Source organism: Tursiops truncatus, chromosome 15 (assembly GCF_011762595.2).
Source record: "Tursiops truncatus isolate mTurTru1 chromosome 15, mTurTru1.mat.Y, whole genome shotgun sequence".
Classification (NCBI taxonomy): domain Eukaryota; kingdom Metazoa; phylum Chordata; class Mammalia; order Artiodactyla; family Delphinidae; genus Tursiops; species Tursiops truncatus.
In genome coordinates, this window is record NC_047048.1 from 40,537,833 (window position 1) to 40,553,078 (window position 15,246).

General features: G+C 49.4%; 1 protein-coding gene and 1 long non-coding RNA gene across 5 annotated transcripts in view; one reads left to right on the plus strand and one right to left on the minus strand.

Annotated features, from left to right (window-relative positions):
- RIN2 (Ras and Rab interactor 2) overlaps positions 1-15,246 on the plus strand; it is a 97,803-nt gene that overhangs the window by 26,346 nt on the left and 56,211 nt on the right. For 2 of the 4 annotated variants that reach the window (XM_033840342.2, XM_073792618.1), the window contains exon 2: positions 9,031-9,131. The exons of 1 other annotated variant lie outside the window; for it this stretch is intronic. In XM_033840342.2, the coding sequence (XP_033696233.1) occupies positions 9,031-9,131 (101 nt within the window). Of the gene's footprint in view, positions 1-9,030; positions 9,132-9,219; positions 9,532-15,246 lie in introns of those variants that run through there. One more of the 4 variants, XM_033840344.2, reaches the window with a different exon arrangement.
- Positions 92-11,158, minus strand: LOC141276510 (uncharacterized). Its single transcript, XR_012326193.1, has 2 exons — positions 11,048-11,158; positions 92-8,108 (listed from the first exon to the last, which is right to left on the minus strand). It is a non-coding gene; the product is annotated as an uncharacterized lncRNA (long non-coding RNA).

Sequence of the window (15,246 nt, forward strand, 5' to 3'; positions counted from 1 at the left end):
CTAGCAAAGTTTAGTCAGCAAGAACCGTAAGGAACTTTTGATTCTATCAACATTGAAAGTTTAACGAAACGTAAAAGACAGAGACGCAGGATGAGAGAAAATCTTTTAAATATTTGAGACAATGGATTCATATCCACAACTTACACAACTTAAGAAAAATCAAGAAACCCCAAAACGGCAACAAATAAATGAACAGGCAATCCTTCCGAGGAAGAAATACAAATAGACAACAAAAATAGGCAGGGGAGAAAAAGTTGCCACCCCAAAATATCTCTTTGGCGTGCAGATTATTTGGAGTTGAAAACAATCACCCAGAAGACTCAGGAAGGGGACTTCCCTGGTCGTCCAGTGGGTAAGAATCTGCACTTCCAATGCAGGGGGCCCGGGTTTGATCCCTGGTTGGGGAACTAGATACTGCATGCATGCCGCAACTAAGGAGACTCCATGCCGCAACTAAGACCAGGCACAGCCAAAATAAATGAATAAAATAAATATTAAAAAAAAAAACAACTCAGGAGGAACCTTTGACCTTCCCCCTAAACTGCCTAATAGAATGCAGATAGAGGACCTGTTCCAGGAAGGGAGCCATCACCATAAATACCTCTAATATGAACGAGGTGGTGGACAGGAAGTCTGTTCATACTCCTCTCCGGGTCCCATTGTCTCTGCAGGGCCCAGCAAACCTTTGTTTCCCAAACATCTGCTGTTCCATCTCATGTGAACTGCCTTCCTCCCCTTTGAAACCCCAAACCACTATCCCAACATCCTCTTTTGTCTTGAGCTGAAGGTGGTATATAAAGGTTTTGGCCATTTGGCCAGTTACTCAGTTCTCCTGGGTCTCTCCCATGTGTACGTGTTATTAAACTTCTGTTTGTTTTTCTGCTGTGAATCTGTCTCCTTTTAATTTATTTAATTTATTTTAGTTCTTAACTCTTAGACCAGCCAGAAGAACCTAGAAGGGTAGAGGAAAGTTTATTCCTCCCTGACACATCTAATCTGGGCAAAGCACATTAAGACAATAAAAAGCCACTTGTACTCATCAGATTAGCCAAAGCTTAGAAGTCTGATACCAGCAAACACTAAGTGAGGTGGATGTTTTCAAAGAAGGTGGAGGCACTGTAGCTGGACACGGACCCAGGGAGAGCCACGTGGTACCACCTCAACCTGTCACGTGCCTAGAACCTGGCATTTTCTCTGAGGTTTCACACAATACACAGGGCTGTTCATTATGGTAAGGATTGTGACAGCAACGTATTGGAAACGACCTAAGCGTCTATCAAGATAGAATGGATAGGACTCCCCTGGTGGCGCAATGGTTAAGAATCTGCCCGCCAATGCAGGGGACACGGGTTCAACCCCTGGTCTGGGAAGATCCCACATGCCACGGAGCAACTAAGCCCATACGCCACAACTACTGAGCCTACACTCTAGAGCCTGTGAGCCACAACTACTGAGCCCGTGAGCCACAACTACTGAGCCCACACGCCACAACTACTGAGGCTTCACTCTGGAGCCCATGCTCCACAAGAGAAGCCACCGCAACGAGAAGGCTGTGTGGAGCAACGAAGACCAACGCAGCCAAAAAAAAAAAAAAGATAGAATGGATACATGGTATATTCCTCCTGCATGGTTTATCCCTCTGGTGGAAAACCACTCCCACTTAAAATGAATGAACCAAGGTTTCGTGTATCAACATGGATAAATCCTACAAGATTTCCTTGGGTGAAATGAGTGTAGACAAGGTATAGGACAATACGTCAGTACGATTCCATCTGGTAGAAAAAGCACACAGTGATAACATTCAAGAGTGATACGTACAAAACTGATCGTTGTGGTTCCTTCTGAGTAGGTGGGATTATAGGTGTTAGTCCAGGGAGGTTAGTTTTGATTGTTTGTGGCTGCGCCATGCGACATGCAGGATCTTAGTTCCCCGGCCAGGGATCGAACCCATGCCCCCTGCATTGGGAGCGTGGAGTCTTAACCACTGGACTGCCAGGGAAGTCCTGAGGGAGATTAGTTTTAACTATGTGGACTGAAAAAAATGCACAACCTAAAAGTTGAGAATTATATTTTATTCGGTGGACATCCTGAGGTGATAACTCTGAGGGACTGTTCCAGAGAGGTCAGGGAGGAGCCAGATATATAGGAGTTTTTACAAAAAAGAACAAGTAGTCTGAACATCAAAAGATTACTGTTCATTAAAGAAAAAACAGACATCTCAAATTAATGAATTTAGCACTTTCCTCTGGGAAAGATGCAGGAGTCTGGGCTCATGGACATCATTCCTCGGTATGCACCGTAGCTATCTAGGGACACTATCCTGTGTTGAGTGCCCTCAGGGTGCACAGGCAGGGAACTGCAGTGGCTGCTGGCCTGATGGCCCTGACATCCTTTGTTTACTGATATGACAGGCAACACTCTTCATCTACAACTACAATAATCTGTTTTTCATGGGAATGTATTATGTTTGTAATTTTAATTAAATTTCAAAAATGTAAATGCAAACACTCTTGGGAGACGTGACACACACAGAGTAAAAGCAAAACAAAGAAAAGGGCAAGGTTCTGAGATGCTCCAACATTATTCCCCAGACACTCCTCTGCAGGTGAAGGGAAGCAGCTTTTGTTACTTCTTGGTTTCCATGGTGACGGTTCCTGGGGGCAAAGATCATTTGAAAGTTTGTAGGAAGTCCATTATTTTCCAGACTGCTTCAGAAAAACTCCAGCATGGGGTGTGCCCGCAAGACCAGGAGCCTTCTCCAGCTCAGCAGAAGCAGACAGGAAAGGCAGTTGTCAGGGTCAGTGGTTGTTCATGACCTGGAGTTGGGTCTAATCCCACAAAGCTGATAGGATTGTAAAGGCCAATCACACCCCAAGGCCAAGTTGATGCACTTGGGGAATAGAAATTCTGTGGCTAAGGGCCAAGCACTTGACTTTTCCCACACCCTAGGTTTCAAGTCTTCATCTTTCAGTGGTACATCCTTTTCAGAACCACGGGTAACATTCCTGAGTTGGTCCTGGAATTCCAAGAGCGCTGTATCAGAACTTGCTCTATAAGTACTTTCTCGTTTTATTTTTGCTTGACCTTCAAGAGAATTTTTCTCCTTTTATCTAACCCTGAAAGAAAGAAAACAAGGTTTGGAGTCCCTCCCTTTTCCCTCCCTCCAGGCTGCCCTGCAAGCAGGGGTGGCAGACAGCAGCTTCTCTCCCGGTCGGTGGTGGAAATTGACATCTAGTGGGCAGATCTCGAGATGAGAGACTTCTGGGCAGACAGGCAGAAGGAGGGTTGGAGTCTGCGAACACTGGTCTTTTGTAGATCCTGTCGGCTGCTGGGGATGAAATGGCCTCTTTGCAGGCTGGGAGGTGTGTGAGTCCGTTTTAAGTGTCAGCTTTATCAGCTCTCTGCTTCCTAGCAGGTCACCATTGATATAAAGAGAGGATTTGACTAGGAAGAGAATGCGAGAGCATTTAGGGGCATGCTGCAGAATGTTTTAATGTCATCATCCTATTTAATCATCCAACTCTCTCCCCCAAAGCATCCAAGGTCCAGGGATGAGTGGGCCCAGATGGGTTCAGGACTCAGCTGACAGGAGGCCGAGGTGGGATTTGAAGGCAGGTCTTTCCGAGCCCAAGCTGGGGCGCTCACCACCCCTCCTTGCTGCCAGACCACCCGGGAGTGGCTGGAAGCTGGCTGCCTCCACACTGTGCCCGCCTGCTGCTGGAAGTGTGGCCCTGAAGGTGAGGTTCCCGCCGACTGGGACGTTACCCGGAATGATTACAGAGTGGTCCACATCAGTGTAGACTCCTGTGCCAGGCTAGAGCCCGGCAGGTCCCGCCTTGTCCAGGCCGAGTCCTGGGTGTGATGTCGGGAAAGAACCTGGGACTTCCCGAATTCTTCTCCTGCCCTTGGCCTGGCTGCCGGGAGAGTGTGAAAATCGCCTAGGTGAGCACTTCCTGTGCTTTGTTTTGGTGCCCCGGGGTGCTGGCTTTCTGAGCAGAATGAGGGAGGGACCCAGAGACCCAACCCCTGGCTTGGTACCCCTGAGGCGGCTGCAGAAGGGCTCGTCCTGCTGGTACGTCCAACACACCAGCCCCGTCTCCCCAAGGGGCGTGGCGGACACAGGCAGTGCCCTGGCTCTATCAGGGCGTCTCTGCCGTGCCCTGACTGTGTCACTGCCTGTGGAGCTTTCTGGAGAGACGGATCACACCTGCTGTGTTTTGGTGCAAGAACTACTGTCTCACCAGCTCAGTGCCCTGAAACCTGATGGCCCATCTCTGGAGAAGATTCACTGAAGAACAGCCCTTTGGCTCTGTTGCCTCCTTCCCAGGTGTCCACGCATGTCCTGGGCGGCCAATCAGGGTTGTGGACAGAAGCGCTGGCTTCCCAGCTTGGCACATGCTTAGGCAGCCCCTTCCCCCTCGAAGGAATTCTCGACAGGGACCAGGATGTTTTGGGGTTTCGGGTTGTGTAAGTGGGTTTGGAGAAATTTTGATGAGGCAGCACTGACTTGGATAAAGCACATACGTTGAAACCACTGTTGGCTTTAACATGGGAAAAGGCTAAAACTTAGGTTCAAACTCGTCCCCTTTGGTGGGTGGTAAGTTATCTCTGTTTGCCCTCAAGACCTCAAATCTGGAAGAACATGAGAGCACAGGGTTGAGGTCAAACATCTGCAGGAATTAAAACCAAACACACACACACACACACGTGTATCTGGAGACAATGTGGGGAACAGCTCAAATCCCATCAGTGACATCTGGGCCGACCTCAGGGGGTAGCAGAGATTTCAGGATGACTCTTACTTTTGGAGGGGCCTGGCTGGCGTATAAACAGGTCACTCAGAGGCAGGCCTGGCTCTGGACCCCTAGCCTCTGCTCCATTTGTCGGGTAAATCTGTGCCGTCAGGTGGATGAGTTGGGGTCGAAAGGGATGGAGGGGCTGAAAAAGCCCTCATCCGGCCTGAAGAGTCCCATAGCCATCCAGCCAGGGGCAACCTCTGTCATCACCCACCTTTGTGTCTTGGGAGCACTACGCCGCCCTCTGCTTTACAGATAAGCAGTGTTACCTGTGATTTGCCATCCAAGTGCGGCTGAGTGGCAACCGCAGTTTGTAGCGTGTGTTTGGGAAAAAACAGCCTGGCCGGAGCGGGTCAGCTGCTTTTCCTGGGGAAAGCCATTTGGGATTTTGACATTCAGATCACAGTTGTGGCCGTGAAGGGGACTGAGGGCGGAGAGGCTGAATGTGCTGCAGTGGGAATCTTTCCTCCGAGGTTTGCCGGAGGCCGAGGCTTGCCCGAGCCCGAGGCTGGGCCTCCCCAGGGCAGACCTGTCTGTCCTGTGTGTCCCTCATGGGCTGTGTGTGGCGCTCCTGTCCAGGACCCCAGCCTCGGCCTAGAATGGGAGGGGGGACCTACCAAGCTCACCCCACTCCTCCCACCGTTTTAGTTCGTCCTTTTTCCATTTTCATACGCATCCACCCTTTTTCTTATTTTCCTAATAATTTTGATGATGAAGTCGTTTAAACACACAGAAGATCACACATGATACTAAAACACACATCACTAGCTCCGTCAAATCTCATCATTTTGTCATTTTGCTTTCAGAAATGAAAAGTTGCCAGAGGTTGAGCCCCTCTACCTGTGCTCACCTCCATCCACTTCTCTTCCTGAGGTTTAGGAAGATAACCCTGTACTGCATCTTGCAGTTGTCTTTATTTACGTGTATATCTACAAACCCTCAATAGTACAATTTTGCCTGGTTTTAAACCTCATGTACTGAATGTAATCCTTTTCAACCTTTTTTGTTTTCGCTTTTATGAAAACTTGTTTGAGCTTTTGTGTCTATATACGTGTTGATCCATATAATCTGGTTCATTAATTTTAACTGCCACGTAGTATTCTATCCCTCCATTTATCCATTCTCCAATTGATGGACATCTAGGTGCTTATAATCTGGTTTTCTTACAAATGGCGGTACAGCCAATATTCTTCTCAAGGTCTCCCTGTACCCATGTGCACGAGTTTCTCTCGTATGTAGTACGTACGCAGGTCTGTGTATCTCCAGCTCTACAAGAAACTGCACTTCACTCTCCAAAGTGCTCTCCAAACGCTCCTCCAGCAACACGTGGGGGTTTGTTTCCCCACGTCCTCGAGTGTTTGGCATTGTCAGACTTTTTAATCTGTGCCCCTGGACTGTGTGTAAAAGATCTCCTGGTCTTCTCTCCCAAGGCCCCAGTGCTTCCAGAAGCTCCACCTACAGCCTGCACCCCAGTCACACACGAAGGGGATGGATTTGGCTGGTCTCCTGTCCCCTGACCTCTAAGTATTGGGAGTGCACAGAGCTGTTTGCTGGGGCTCCTTCTCTAACTTCCCCACCCCCTTAGGTAATCTCTCCTTGTCACAGGACTTTGAAACAGTAACACCTATTCCAGTGACTTCCAAACGTACAGGTTGTTCCACCCTTCATATCAAAAGCCACTTAATACATTTAATTGATGGCCAATAAGCAACTCAGTTAAAACTTAACCTGGGGCTTCCCTGGTGGCGCAGTAGGTGAGAGTCCGCCTGCCGATGCAGGGGACACGGGTTCGTGCCCCGGTCCGGGAGGATCCCGCGGAGTGGCTGGGCCCGTGAGCCATGGCCACTGAGCCTGCGCGTCTGGAGCCTGTGCTCCGCAACGCGAGAGGCCACAACAGTAAGAGGCCCGCGTACCGCAAAAAAAAACCCAAAAAAACAAAAAAACCTTAACCTGCGCAGTGTCCAGCTTGATTTCCTCCTCAAATCTAATCCTTCCCCATTTTTTCCCATCTCAGTCAAGGGCACTGTCATCTCTCTAATTGCTCAAGCCAACAACTTAGGAGTTGTCCTTGATTCTTCTCTTTCCCCACCGCCACGTTCAGCCCATCAACGTACATTAATTTCTGTGTCCAGTTGTTCCTGGATTTCCCCCCTTCTTTCTAATTCCTCTGCTACCACTTTGACCAAAGCCACCATCACCTCTTGGCTGGACCATTGCAGTTGCCTCCTAACTAGTTTTGCTGCTTCTCCTTACAAACCGTCTCTAACCCACAGTCAAGGGGATCTTTTTAGAACATAAAACGGGTAAAATGCCATTCCCCCACTAAAGCCCTCCAATGGTTCTCAGTGGAAAACTCAAATCCAAGGGTACCATGATCTAGAAGGCGGACAAGGTCTGGTCGCAGGCAGACTGCGCCCTTCCACATGCCTCCCTAACCTCTGGGACTCTGTGTGGATGGCTCTTCCCTTGATCTTTTCATGGCTCCCTTGTCATTCAGGGCTCCATCACTTCCCGGAAGACCTGTCCTGACCACCCTGCCATAGCTAGGGTGGCCCTTTAGCTGCTCCCTGCAGCATCACTTGACTCTCTTTTCATTCTGGAACGTCTCAGTGCTCAGTGCCCTGGTCTGTGTCCCACCAGAATATCATCTCCGTGAGGACTGTCAACCCTACTCTACGCTTGCAGTGCATGGCAGGAAGTGGGTAGCCATAAAGTTATGAATGAATGAATGAATAGATGGACGTCAACATTTTGGAACAGTCTCTAGGCTCAAAATGAAATTGCTCCCAGAGTCTGGGTGGGATGAAAGCTGCTTGAGGCAAGACGACACCTGTCTTTAGCCAAAACAGTGATTCTCAAGCATTTTATAAATCCCAGGACCCCTTCACACTGTTAAAAATTATGAAGGGCCCTACAAACTGCTTGTGTTCATGTGTATTATATCTATAGATACCTGCTGTACCGTAAGTCCCCTACATACGAACCTTCAAGTTGCGAACTTTCAAAGATGCAGACGTGCGTTCGCACGTCCAGTCACATAAGTTAGTTCACGTGTCTGGTGTACATTGTCATGTGCATGCATCCTCTAGAAGTGGTTGTGCTTTTGTGTACTTTACTGTACAGTACTGTATAGAGTACAGTAGTACAGTATCTTTATTTCAAGCCCAGGATGTCCGGAAGCAAGCGTAAAAGCAGCGGTATATAGCCAATTGTGTTAGTTGGGTCCCTAGGCTAACTTTGTTGGACTTAGCGAACAAATTGGACTTACCAACAGGCTCTCGGAATGGAACTCATTCGTATGTAGCGGACTTGCTGTATTACGAAATAAATGAAGAAAAAATTTTAAATATTTATTTTAAAACAGTGATTGATTACATGTTGACATAAGTAACATTTACGTGAAATAATTAACTACATTTTAAAAAAATGGATGAGCAGTGACACTTTGAGAGCCTCTGTTCCACACACGCAGAGCCGGGTTAGCACCAGTGAAGATGCTTTTGAATGAGCAGTTGGGGGTGCTCAAGAATTCACACCAAACTTCAGGGTCAGATGTAGCCTCTTCCAGGCATGTGGGCGGGGAATGCGAGCCACACAAGTCTTTCCAAGAAGAGGACACATTTACCCATCTCTTCCCCCTGTGGCTCCCTGACTGCCCACACACCTGCCCCCAGCCCCACACACCCCTCTCTCTTCCCTTTCCCCTAACAATCTTCTCATCAAAAAAAAAAAAAAAAGAAAAAAAAGAAAGAAAGAAAGCAAAGAATAAGACGAGAAATAAATTTAAAGTCATTGGAAATTGATTTGCCAAGTGTATATATCTTTGAAATAGGCTTCCTTCTGTAACCAGAATAAGGATGGTATACATTTTAACCCAGGGCATCCTTTAGGAGTTTTCACTTTGGCAATAGGAATTTTGAGGCCTGCCTGGTTTTGCCAAGATTTACTTATTCCTCTTTGTAGTCATGTTGAGAAGCCAAACTGGGTGTCAATATTTTTTTCTTAGGGTGATACCGAAACCTAAGTTCTTCCTCTTTCTAAGAAGCTTCTCCCTCCCTCTCTATTTTTTGCCCCCCCCCCCCCGCAGCTGGGTAAAGGAAATTCACACAGCCAGGATTTTAAAAAAAAAAAAAAGGTGGTCATCTCTGTGCTCCTATTGCAGCGGCTGGAGCTGCCCAGCTCTGCACACGCCTCTTCCACTTCCTGACGTCACACTATTTTTGTCTTTGAATAGCTCATTGACACAATCGCCTCGGAGATTGGAGAACTGAAACAGGAGATGGTGCAGACAGATGTCAGCCTGGAAAATGGCCTGGGACCCACAGAAGCCCACAGGTGACCGAGGCGATTAGGCGTCGGGCGCGTGATGGGGGCGACGTGAGCCTGTTAGCCACGAGGACTGCCGTTCCGGTCACCCCTCAGGTTTGGGAGCTGGGGGTGCGGTAGCCGCTCCAGAAGAAGCTCTCTGTAGGAGGTGGGCGTGGCCTAGGAACCAGTTGTCCGGGTTCCCGTTAATCCCTGTGAAGGCACTTGAATTTTACACCTTCTCCATTCCTCCTGGCATCAGAACCTGGAAAGCTAAAGTTCTGTCTGTCACATCCACCTACTCACAGTGATGGAAACAGTAACGCAGTGGGATCCTCCGTGTGCAAAGTAGAATTCAGTGTAGCCCGTGTCAGTCTCCAGAAGGTTTAAAGGGAGCACTAAAGAGGATGGACTCGTTTTGCATTCTCAGGTCAGAAAAAACCCCAGCCCCTTCCGTGGCCCTTAGCCTGAAATGCGATCCAGCCCAGCGTATTGGAAATCGGATGTGGTTGTGAGTGATTAAGGAAGGCACTGGTTAGATGTGTTACAATGTGTTCACATTGCACGTGGTCTAGGTAGGTAGTTAGGGACTGGCTTTTTCTGCAGAATGGGGGTGCAGAGGTCGGGGTGGGGGGCAGGCGGAGGAGATTCCCCCAAACCTCTTCCAGCTCTTGGAGGCTCTAGTTCATTTCTAGCAAGGACAACAGAGTATAAGCAGTACAGAAACGGCATGGACACTTGCTGCCCCAGAGGCCAGATTCATTGTCAGCTTCCCCCTTTTCTCGGGAAATGGAGTCGAGGTTGCCTGGTGGGTGCAGGGCAAGGGTGAGATCTGCAGAGTTGGTTTTGCTTGCAAGTCATGAGACGGGCAGGAGGGGTCCTGCAGAGGCAGACGAACCAGGTTCTGGTTATCCAGGCAAGTTTCAAACCAGCCAGACTTGTTCCTGCCCTGGAGGAGGGGAGAGCTGGCAGTCCCCGCGAGGCACCCTGCAGCTGGGAGATGGTACTTCCACACCCTGCGTCTCTGGAGAATTTCCCCCTTAGCCGTGGAAAATTCTCGTGCCTTCCATTTCCTCTCCTTCCTACAAAAACGACGGAGGTAGACCAGGTGGTCCTCGCCGTGGTATTGTGTGATTCCCCTTGATCTCGGTGTGAACAGCTTTGGTGGTTTCATTTTTTTCCCCATAAACTAGACAAATGCACAAGGATCTTTGATTAGAGATTTTCTGCTCCATGTTCAGAGTAGTTCCAAACTCTGTGGAACTTTTAGCCAGAGGATCTCTCTTTACCCTTAACATCTCCTTTAAGCTTTTCAAATTTAAGAGTGACTGTAAGCATTCCACCATACCTTTTTTTTCCCAGGTTAATGTCAGTTATTCTTGAATGCTCTGTTGGTTAACACTGAATTTATGAATTGTTTTTTTTTTTAAATGGGAATCAGAAAAGTCAAGATTGTCTTTATTTAACGATGTATATGGTGTTTACCACGTGCCAGCCACTGTTGTAAGTGCATTACAGCTGCCAACTCATTGAATCTCCTAATGACCCTATAAAGGAAAGCTCCGTCATGACCCTCGTTCTGCTGGTGTGGGACCCACGTGACATGGAAAAAAAGCCAGCCTGAGGAGGCTGTGGCTCCTGTGCTGGGGTCTCTCATTGATTGTTCGGAAGCGTGGAACAGTGACTTTGTTTTAACCCCTCCACTTTGCCCAGCAGAGAAGTCAGGAGAGCCAGATGACGGGGGCAGGGTATGATGAGGAACACTCTGAGTTGCTTCCAAAGTGAAGGCAGAGCAGAGCTGTGGTCACAGGGAAACAGCAGGTCAGCCTGGCACCGAGCAGCCCAAAGGGCAGACGAGAGGGAAGGAGAAGGAGTAGGGGTAGCAGAGTCGTCTCAAGTGAGACCCCGGGAGAGAGAAGAAGCAATTCCCCGCCCATCCCCCATACCTGGGCTGGGCATGTTCTGGGGGCCGCAGGGAGGCATCACAGTCGTCTTCGTGGCATTATCCTCGGTGGGGGTGCCTGTGAGCTGTGATCTAACCTTACCTGCCCCAGACACAGTCATCAGGAAGTGTCTGGGCTTCCTTAGCTTGTGGAATCCGAGGTTAAGTGCCAAGCTGGCGCCCTAGGTTAGGTTGCCGTTCCCCAACCTGCGGTGGCTTTTGGTTGTTCACCTGTGGTTAATATTGAGATGAGCTGGAGATCTTTAAACCTTTCCTGGTGTCATGAACCCCTTCTCAGGGTATTTTAAATGCATGGTATAAAATATGTAGGCTGACAGGGGAAAGAGTTGTATTGGGATACAAGGATCAGAATTTTAACATGTGTGATTTCACAGCATAGGTACTTCTTTACTGACACGTTAAAAAGCCAAGTGAGGCTGTGGGTCTAGGAACTGCTGTCATCTGGAAGCAGAGATGAGCACACAGGGTACTTCTGCACCGACGGTGAAAGCACCTAGGGCTGCTGCTGGTGACAGAGTCTCAGGGGCTGAGAGAACTACTGGGATTTGTTGCCTGCATTCGAAATGGGAGGAAAGTAATTTCAGAACCAGTTTAGTGAAAGCAAAGCTGTCCCTTTCTTCCATCCAGTGGTCAGCTTCCACCTCCTGTCCCCTGCAGGGACACCTGTGGGCTTTGGGGACACCATGCTCCCTGGTTTCCTCTCACCTCACCTGCCACCGCCTCTAGTGTCCCGGCTGGTTCCTCCTGGTCTCCCTGCCCTCCTGACCCTGGAGTACCCAGAGGCCTCTGCACTGTCCCCTTGTCTCTCTGAGGAAGTGCCTTAGTGTCCACATCAGTAAGATGGGGATAATAGCGGAGCTTTACCTCCAAGTTGTCAGGACGATTGAGTCAATAGCTGTAAAGGACTTATTGTTAGCACAGTGTTGGCACGTGGTAAGTACAATATGTTGTCTACAGAGAGATCTCTAGAGTAACTTTGTGTGCGATCTCATCCAGGCTTGTGGCTTTGATCCTATCTATATGTTGGTGACTCCCAACTTGTGTCTATCCCTACGTTGGTCCTCTCTTGGAATCCAGATGTTTGCATCCAGCTGCCCACTCAGCCTGACCTTCGGCATCTCAAACTTACAAAGACCGAGACTGAGCCCTCGGTTTCCCTTCACAAACCTGCTTCTTCCCTGGTCTTCCCCATCCCAGTAACCTGCCTCCAGGTGTTTGGGCCTTGCATCAACCCTGATGCCTCTTCTCTCATAACCGCCTTCCCCTTCCCTCCAGATCCTTGCAGCTCTACCCGTAAGATAGACCCAGGGTCGGACCACCCCTCACCACCACTGCAGTAGACCCCTGCCTGGTGCCTCTGCTTCATCATCACCGACCCACCTTCTCTGGGCTGTTATCTAAGCAGCAGAGAGGATGCTCTGACTTTAGTTCCTCTGAATCCAAGTCATGGCACTCCCGTTCAAAGCCCTTTAGTAGTTTTCCATTTAAAACCAAAATCCTTCAGCCCTATGGGATCTGATCCCTCCCCGTCCTCGCTGGCTCTTCTTACAGTGTCTTCCCCTCTATCTGTCTGCTCCAGCACCCCGGCTCCTGGCCAAGCAGGCTCCTCCCATCCGGCCTTTGTACCTACTGTTCCCTCTGCCTGGAATGCCTCTCCTCCAGGAAGCAATCACCCACGGACCTTCCCTTCTTCTGTCCCCTTAGCTGGCTTTATCTTTTTTTTTTAAATAAATTTATTTATTTAATTTATTTATTTTTGGCTGTGTTGGGTCTTCGTTGCTGTGCGTGGGCTTTCTCTAGTTGCGGTGAGCGGGGGCTACTCTTCGTTGCAGAGCACGGGCTTCTCGTTGCAGTGGCTTCTCTTGTTGCAGAGCATGGGCTCTAGGCACGTGGGCTTCAGTAGTTGCGGCACGCGGGCTCAGTAGTTGTGACTCATGGGCTCTAGAGCACAGGCTCAGTAGTTGTGGTGCGTGGGCTTAGTTGCTCCACGGCATGTGGGATCTTCCCAGACTGGGGCTCAAACCCATGTCCCCTGCATTAGCAGGTGGATTCTCAACCACTGCGCCACCAGGGAAGCCCCTGGCTTTATCTTAATTTGTAGAACTTGTACAGACCTGACATAGATTCACTTGCCTAATCATGTGTCTTCTGACTCCCAGCACTAGAAAGTAAGCTCTGTGAGAGCAGGGATTTGGTCTGTGTTCAGTGCTGTGTTTTCAGTGCCCAGAATGGTGTCTGGCATGTGGCATACACTCAGTAAATGTTTGGTGAATGGACAAATGACAGATGCCAGCCCCTTGGAGATTCTAAAAGTATTCAAGCACCAGAAGCCTCTTGCAGAAACAAGACGTCACGCTCGTAAAGCCATTAGGGGATCCCAGCTAGTGCGTAAAAAATAAAAAGGGGCTTCCCTGGTGGCGCACTGGTTGAGAGTCCGCCTGCCGATGCAGGGGACGCGGGTTCGTGCCCCGGTCTGGGAAGATCCCACATGCCGCAGAGCGGCTGGGTCCGTGAGCCATGGCCGCTGAGCCTGCGCGTCCGGAGCCTGTGCTCCACAACGGGAGAGGCCACTACAGTGAGAGGCCCGCGTACCGCAAAAAAAAAAAAAAAGTTGAAGATGTGTGATAGGCCTTAAGCTTCCTCCCTAGCAAAGCGGAGGGAGGGCCCAGAACCCCTTCCCGCTATGTTCCAGCCATGCTTCCTCCATCAGTTCTGAGTTACAGGCTGTTGTAATGTTTACCAATAAAGGAGCAGCTGATTAGCTCCGCCCCAGGCCCTCTGCTGGTGGTTTACTGAAGAGAAGCTGGGAAGCCCGGAGGAGGCTGACGGGTTTCTTGTCAATGCTCTCTCCAAATGCTGCAGCTTGTTCCCTCTTTCTCCCCACCCCTTTCCCCCAAAGACTAGAGTCTGGGAAAATAAAGGCTTTTTACTTTCCCCTCCTTCCCCCGCGATTTCCCAATCCCTTTGCAGTTGGGGGAAGGGTGTCTCTGGGCAGGCACGTCATCAGTGCTCCCCCCGCATCCCCACCTGGACTCATCACCTCTGGACTGAGGCCCATCTCCAAAGACCCCTTTGTCCTCAGGTAGAAAGAGGGATCCAGCAAAACGACTTCACTAAAAGAGTCTCCGGCTGGGTGTGCAGGCCCCCTGGGGATCCCGGCTGGACCAGGTCATGATGGCTGTCACTGCCCCTCTGTACCGTCTTATCCTCCTTTACCCCCCTCATTCCTGCTGTCGCCTCACTGGGACACTCCAGCCCAAGTGGATGGCTGGGGGTGCCCAGGCTCCTGAAACTCCACCCCCATCACTCCACCCCCCAGTTCAGACACACAGAATTCAAAACTCCCTTGGCCAGCCCTGCCCAATGCCACGGGGTAGCAGGCGTTCCCCACCACTGGCCACTTCTGGAAGGGTCTGTGTCCCTGGGGAAGTTGCAAGCTTCTTAGCAGCTGTGCAACAGCATTGATAGCAAAACCACAAGACACTCAGACTGCCCGCCCCTGGTACAGCCCTTCACTTCTTCACTTGGCTAGAGGTTGGAACACGAGATTGGAAGAGGAGAGTGGTGGCTTACAGTCTGGGGAAGAGGCACAACCAGGACCTGTTAGCTGCCCTGTGGCTTCTGAATGAAACCCTCTCGCATTTAGTGCTGCATTTCAGAAAGTCCTACCAGAGTAAAACAAGATGAAGAAAAAGCACACACATCAGTTCGCAGTTTGATGAGTTGTCACAAAGTAAACACGGCACAGCACCTAGATCAAGACACAGAACATTCTCAGTGCCCCCCAGGGGCTCCCTTCCGAACACTGCACGGCAAGGTAACCATCTTCTATTGCCATCGATTAGTTTTGCCTCTTTTTGAACTTTATGTGACTGGAATCATACAGCACGTATTCCGTTCTGTGACTACAACACAAGTTGTGTATCTGTTCTACTGTTGATGGGTATTTGCATTGTTTCCAGCGTGGGACCATTTTGAGTAATGCTGCAGTGAAATTTCTTGTGCGTGTCTTTTGGGGAACACATGTGACATGCTTCAATTAGGGGTATGGGAGTGAATTGTTTAGTTGTAGGATGCTTATATATTCCACATTAGTAAACGGTGCCCAGGAGTTTTCCAAAGTCATTTTGTCAATTTGCACTTCCACCAACAGTGTGTGGGAGTTCTGAATGCTCTGTTCTC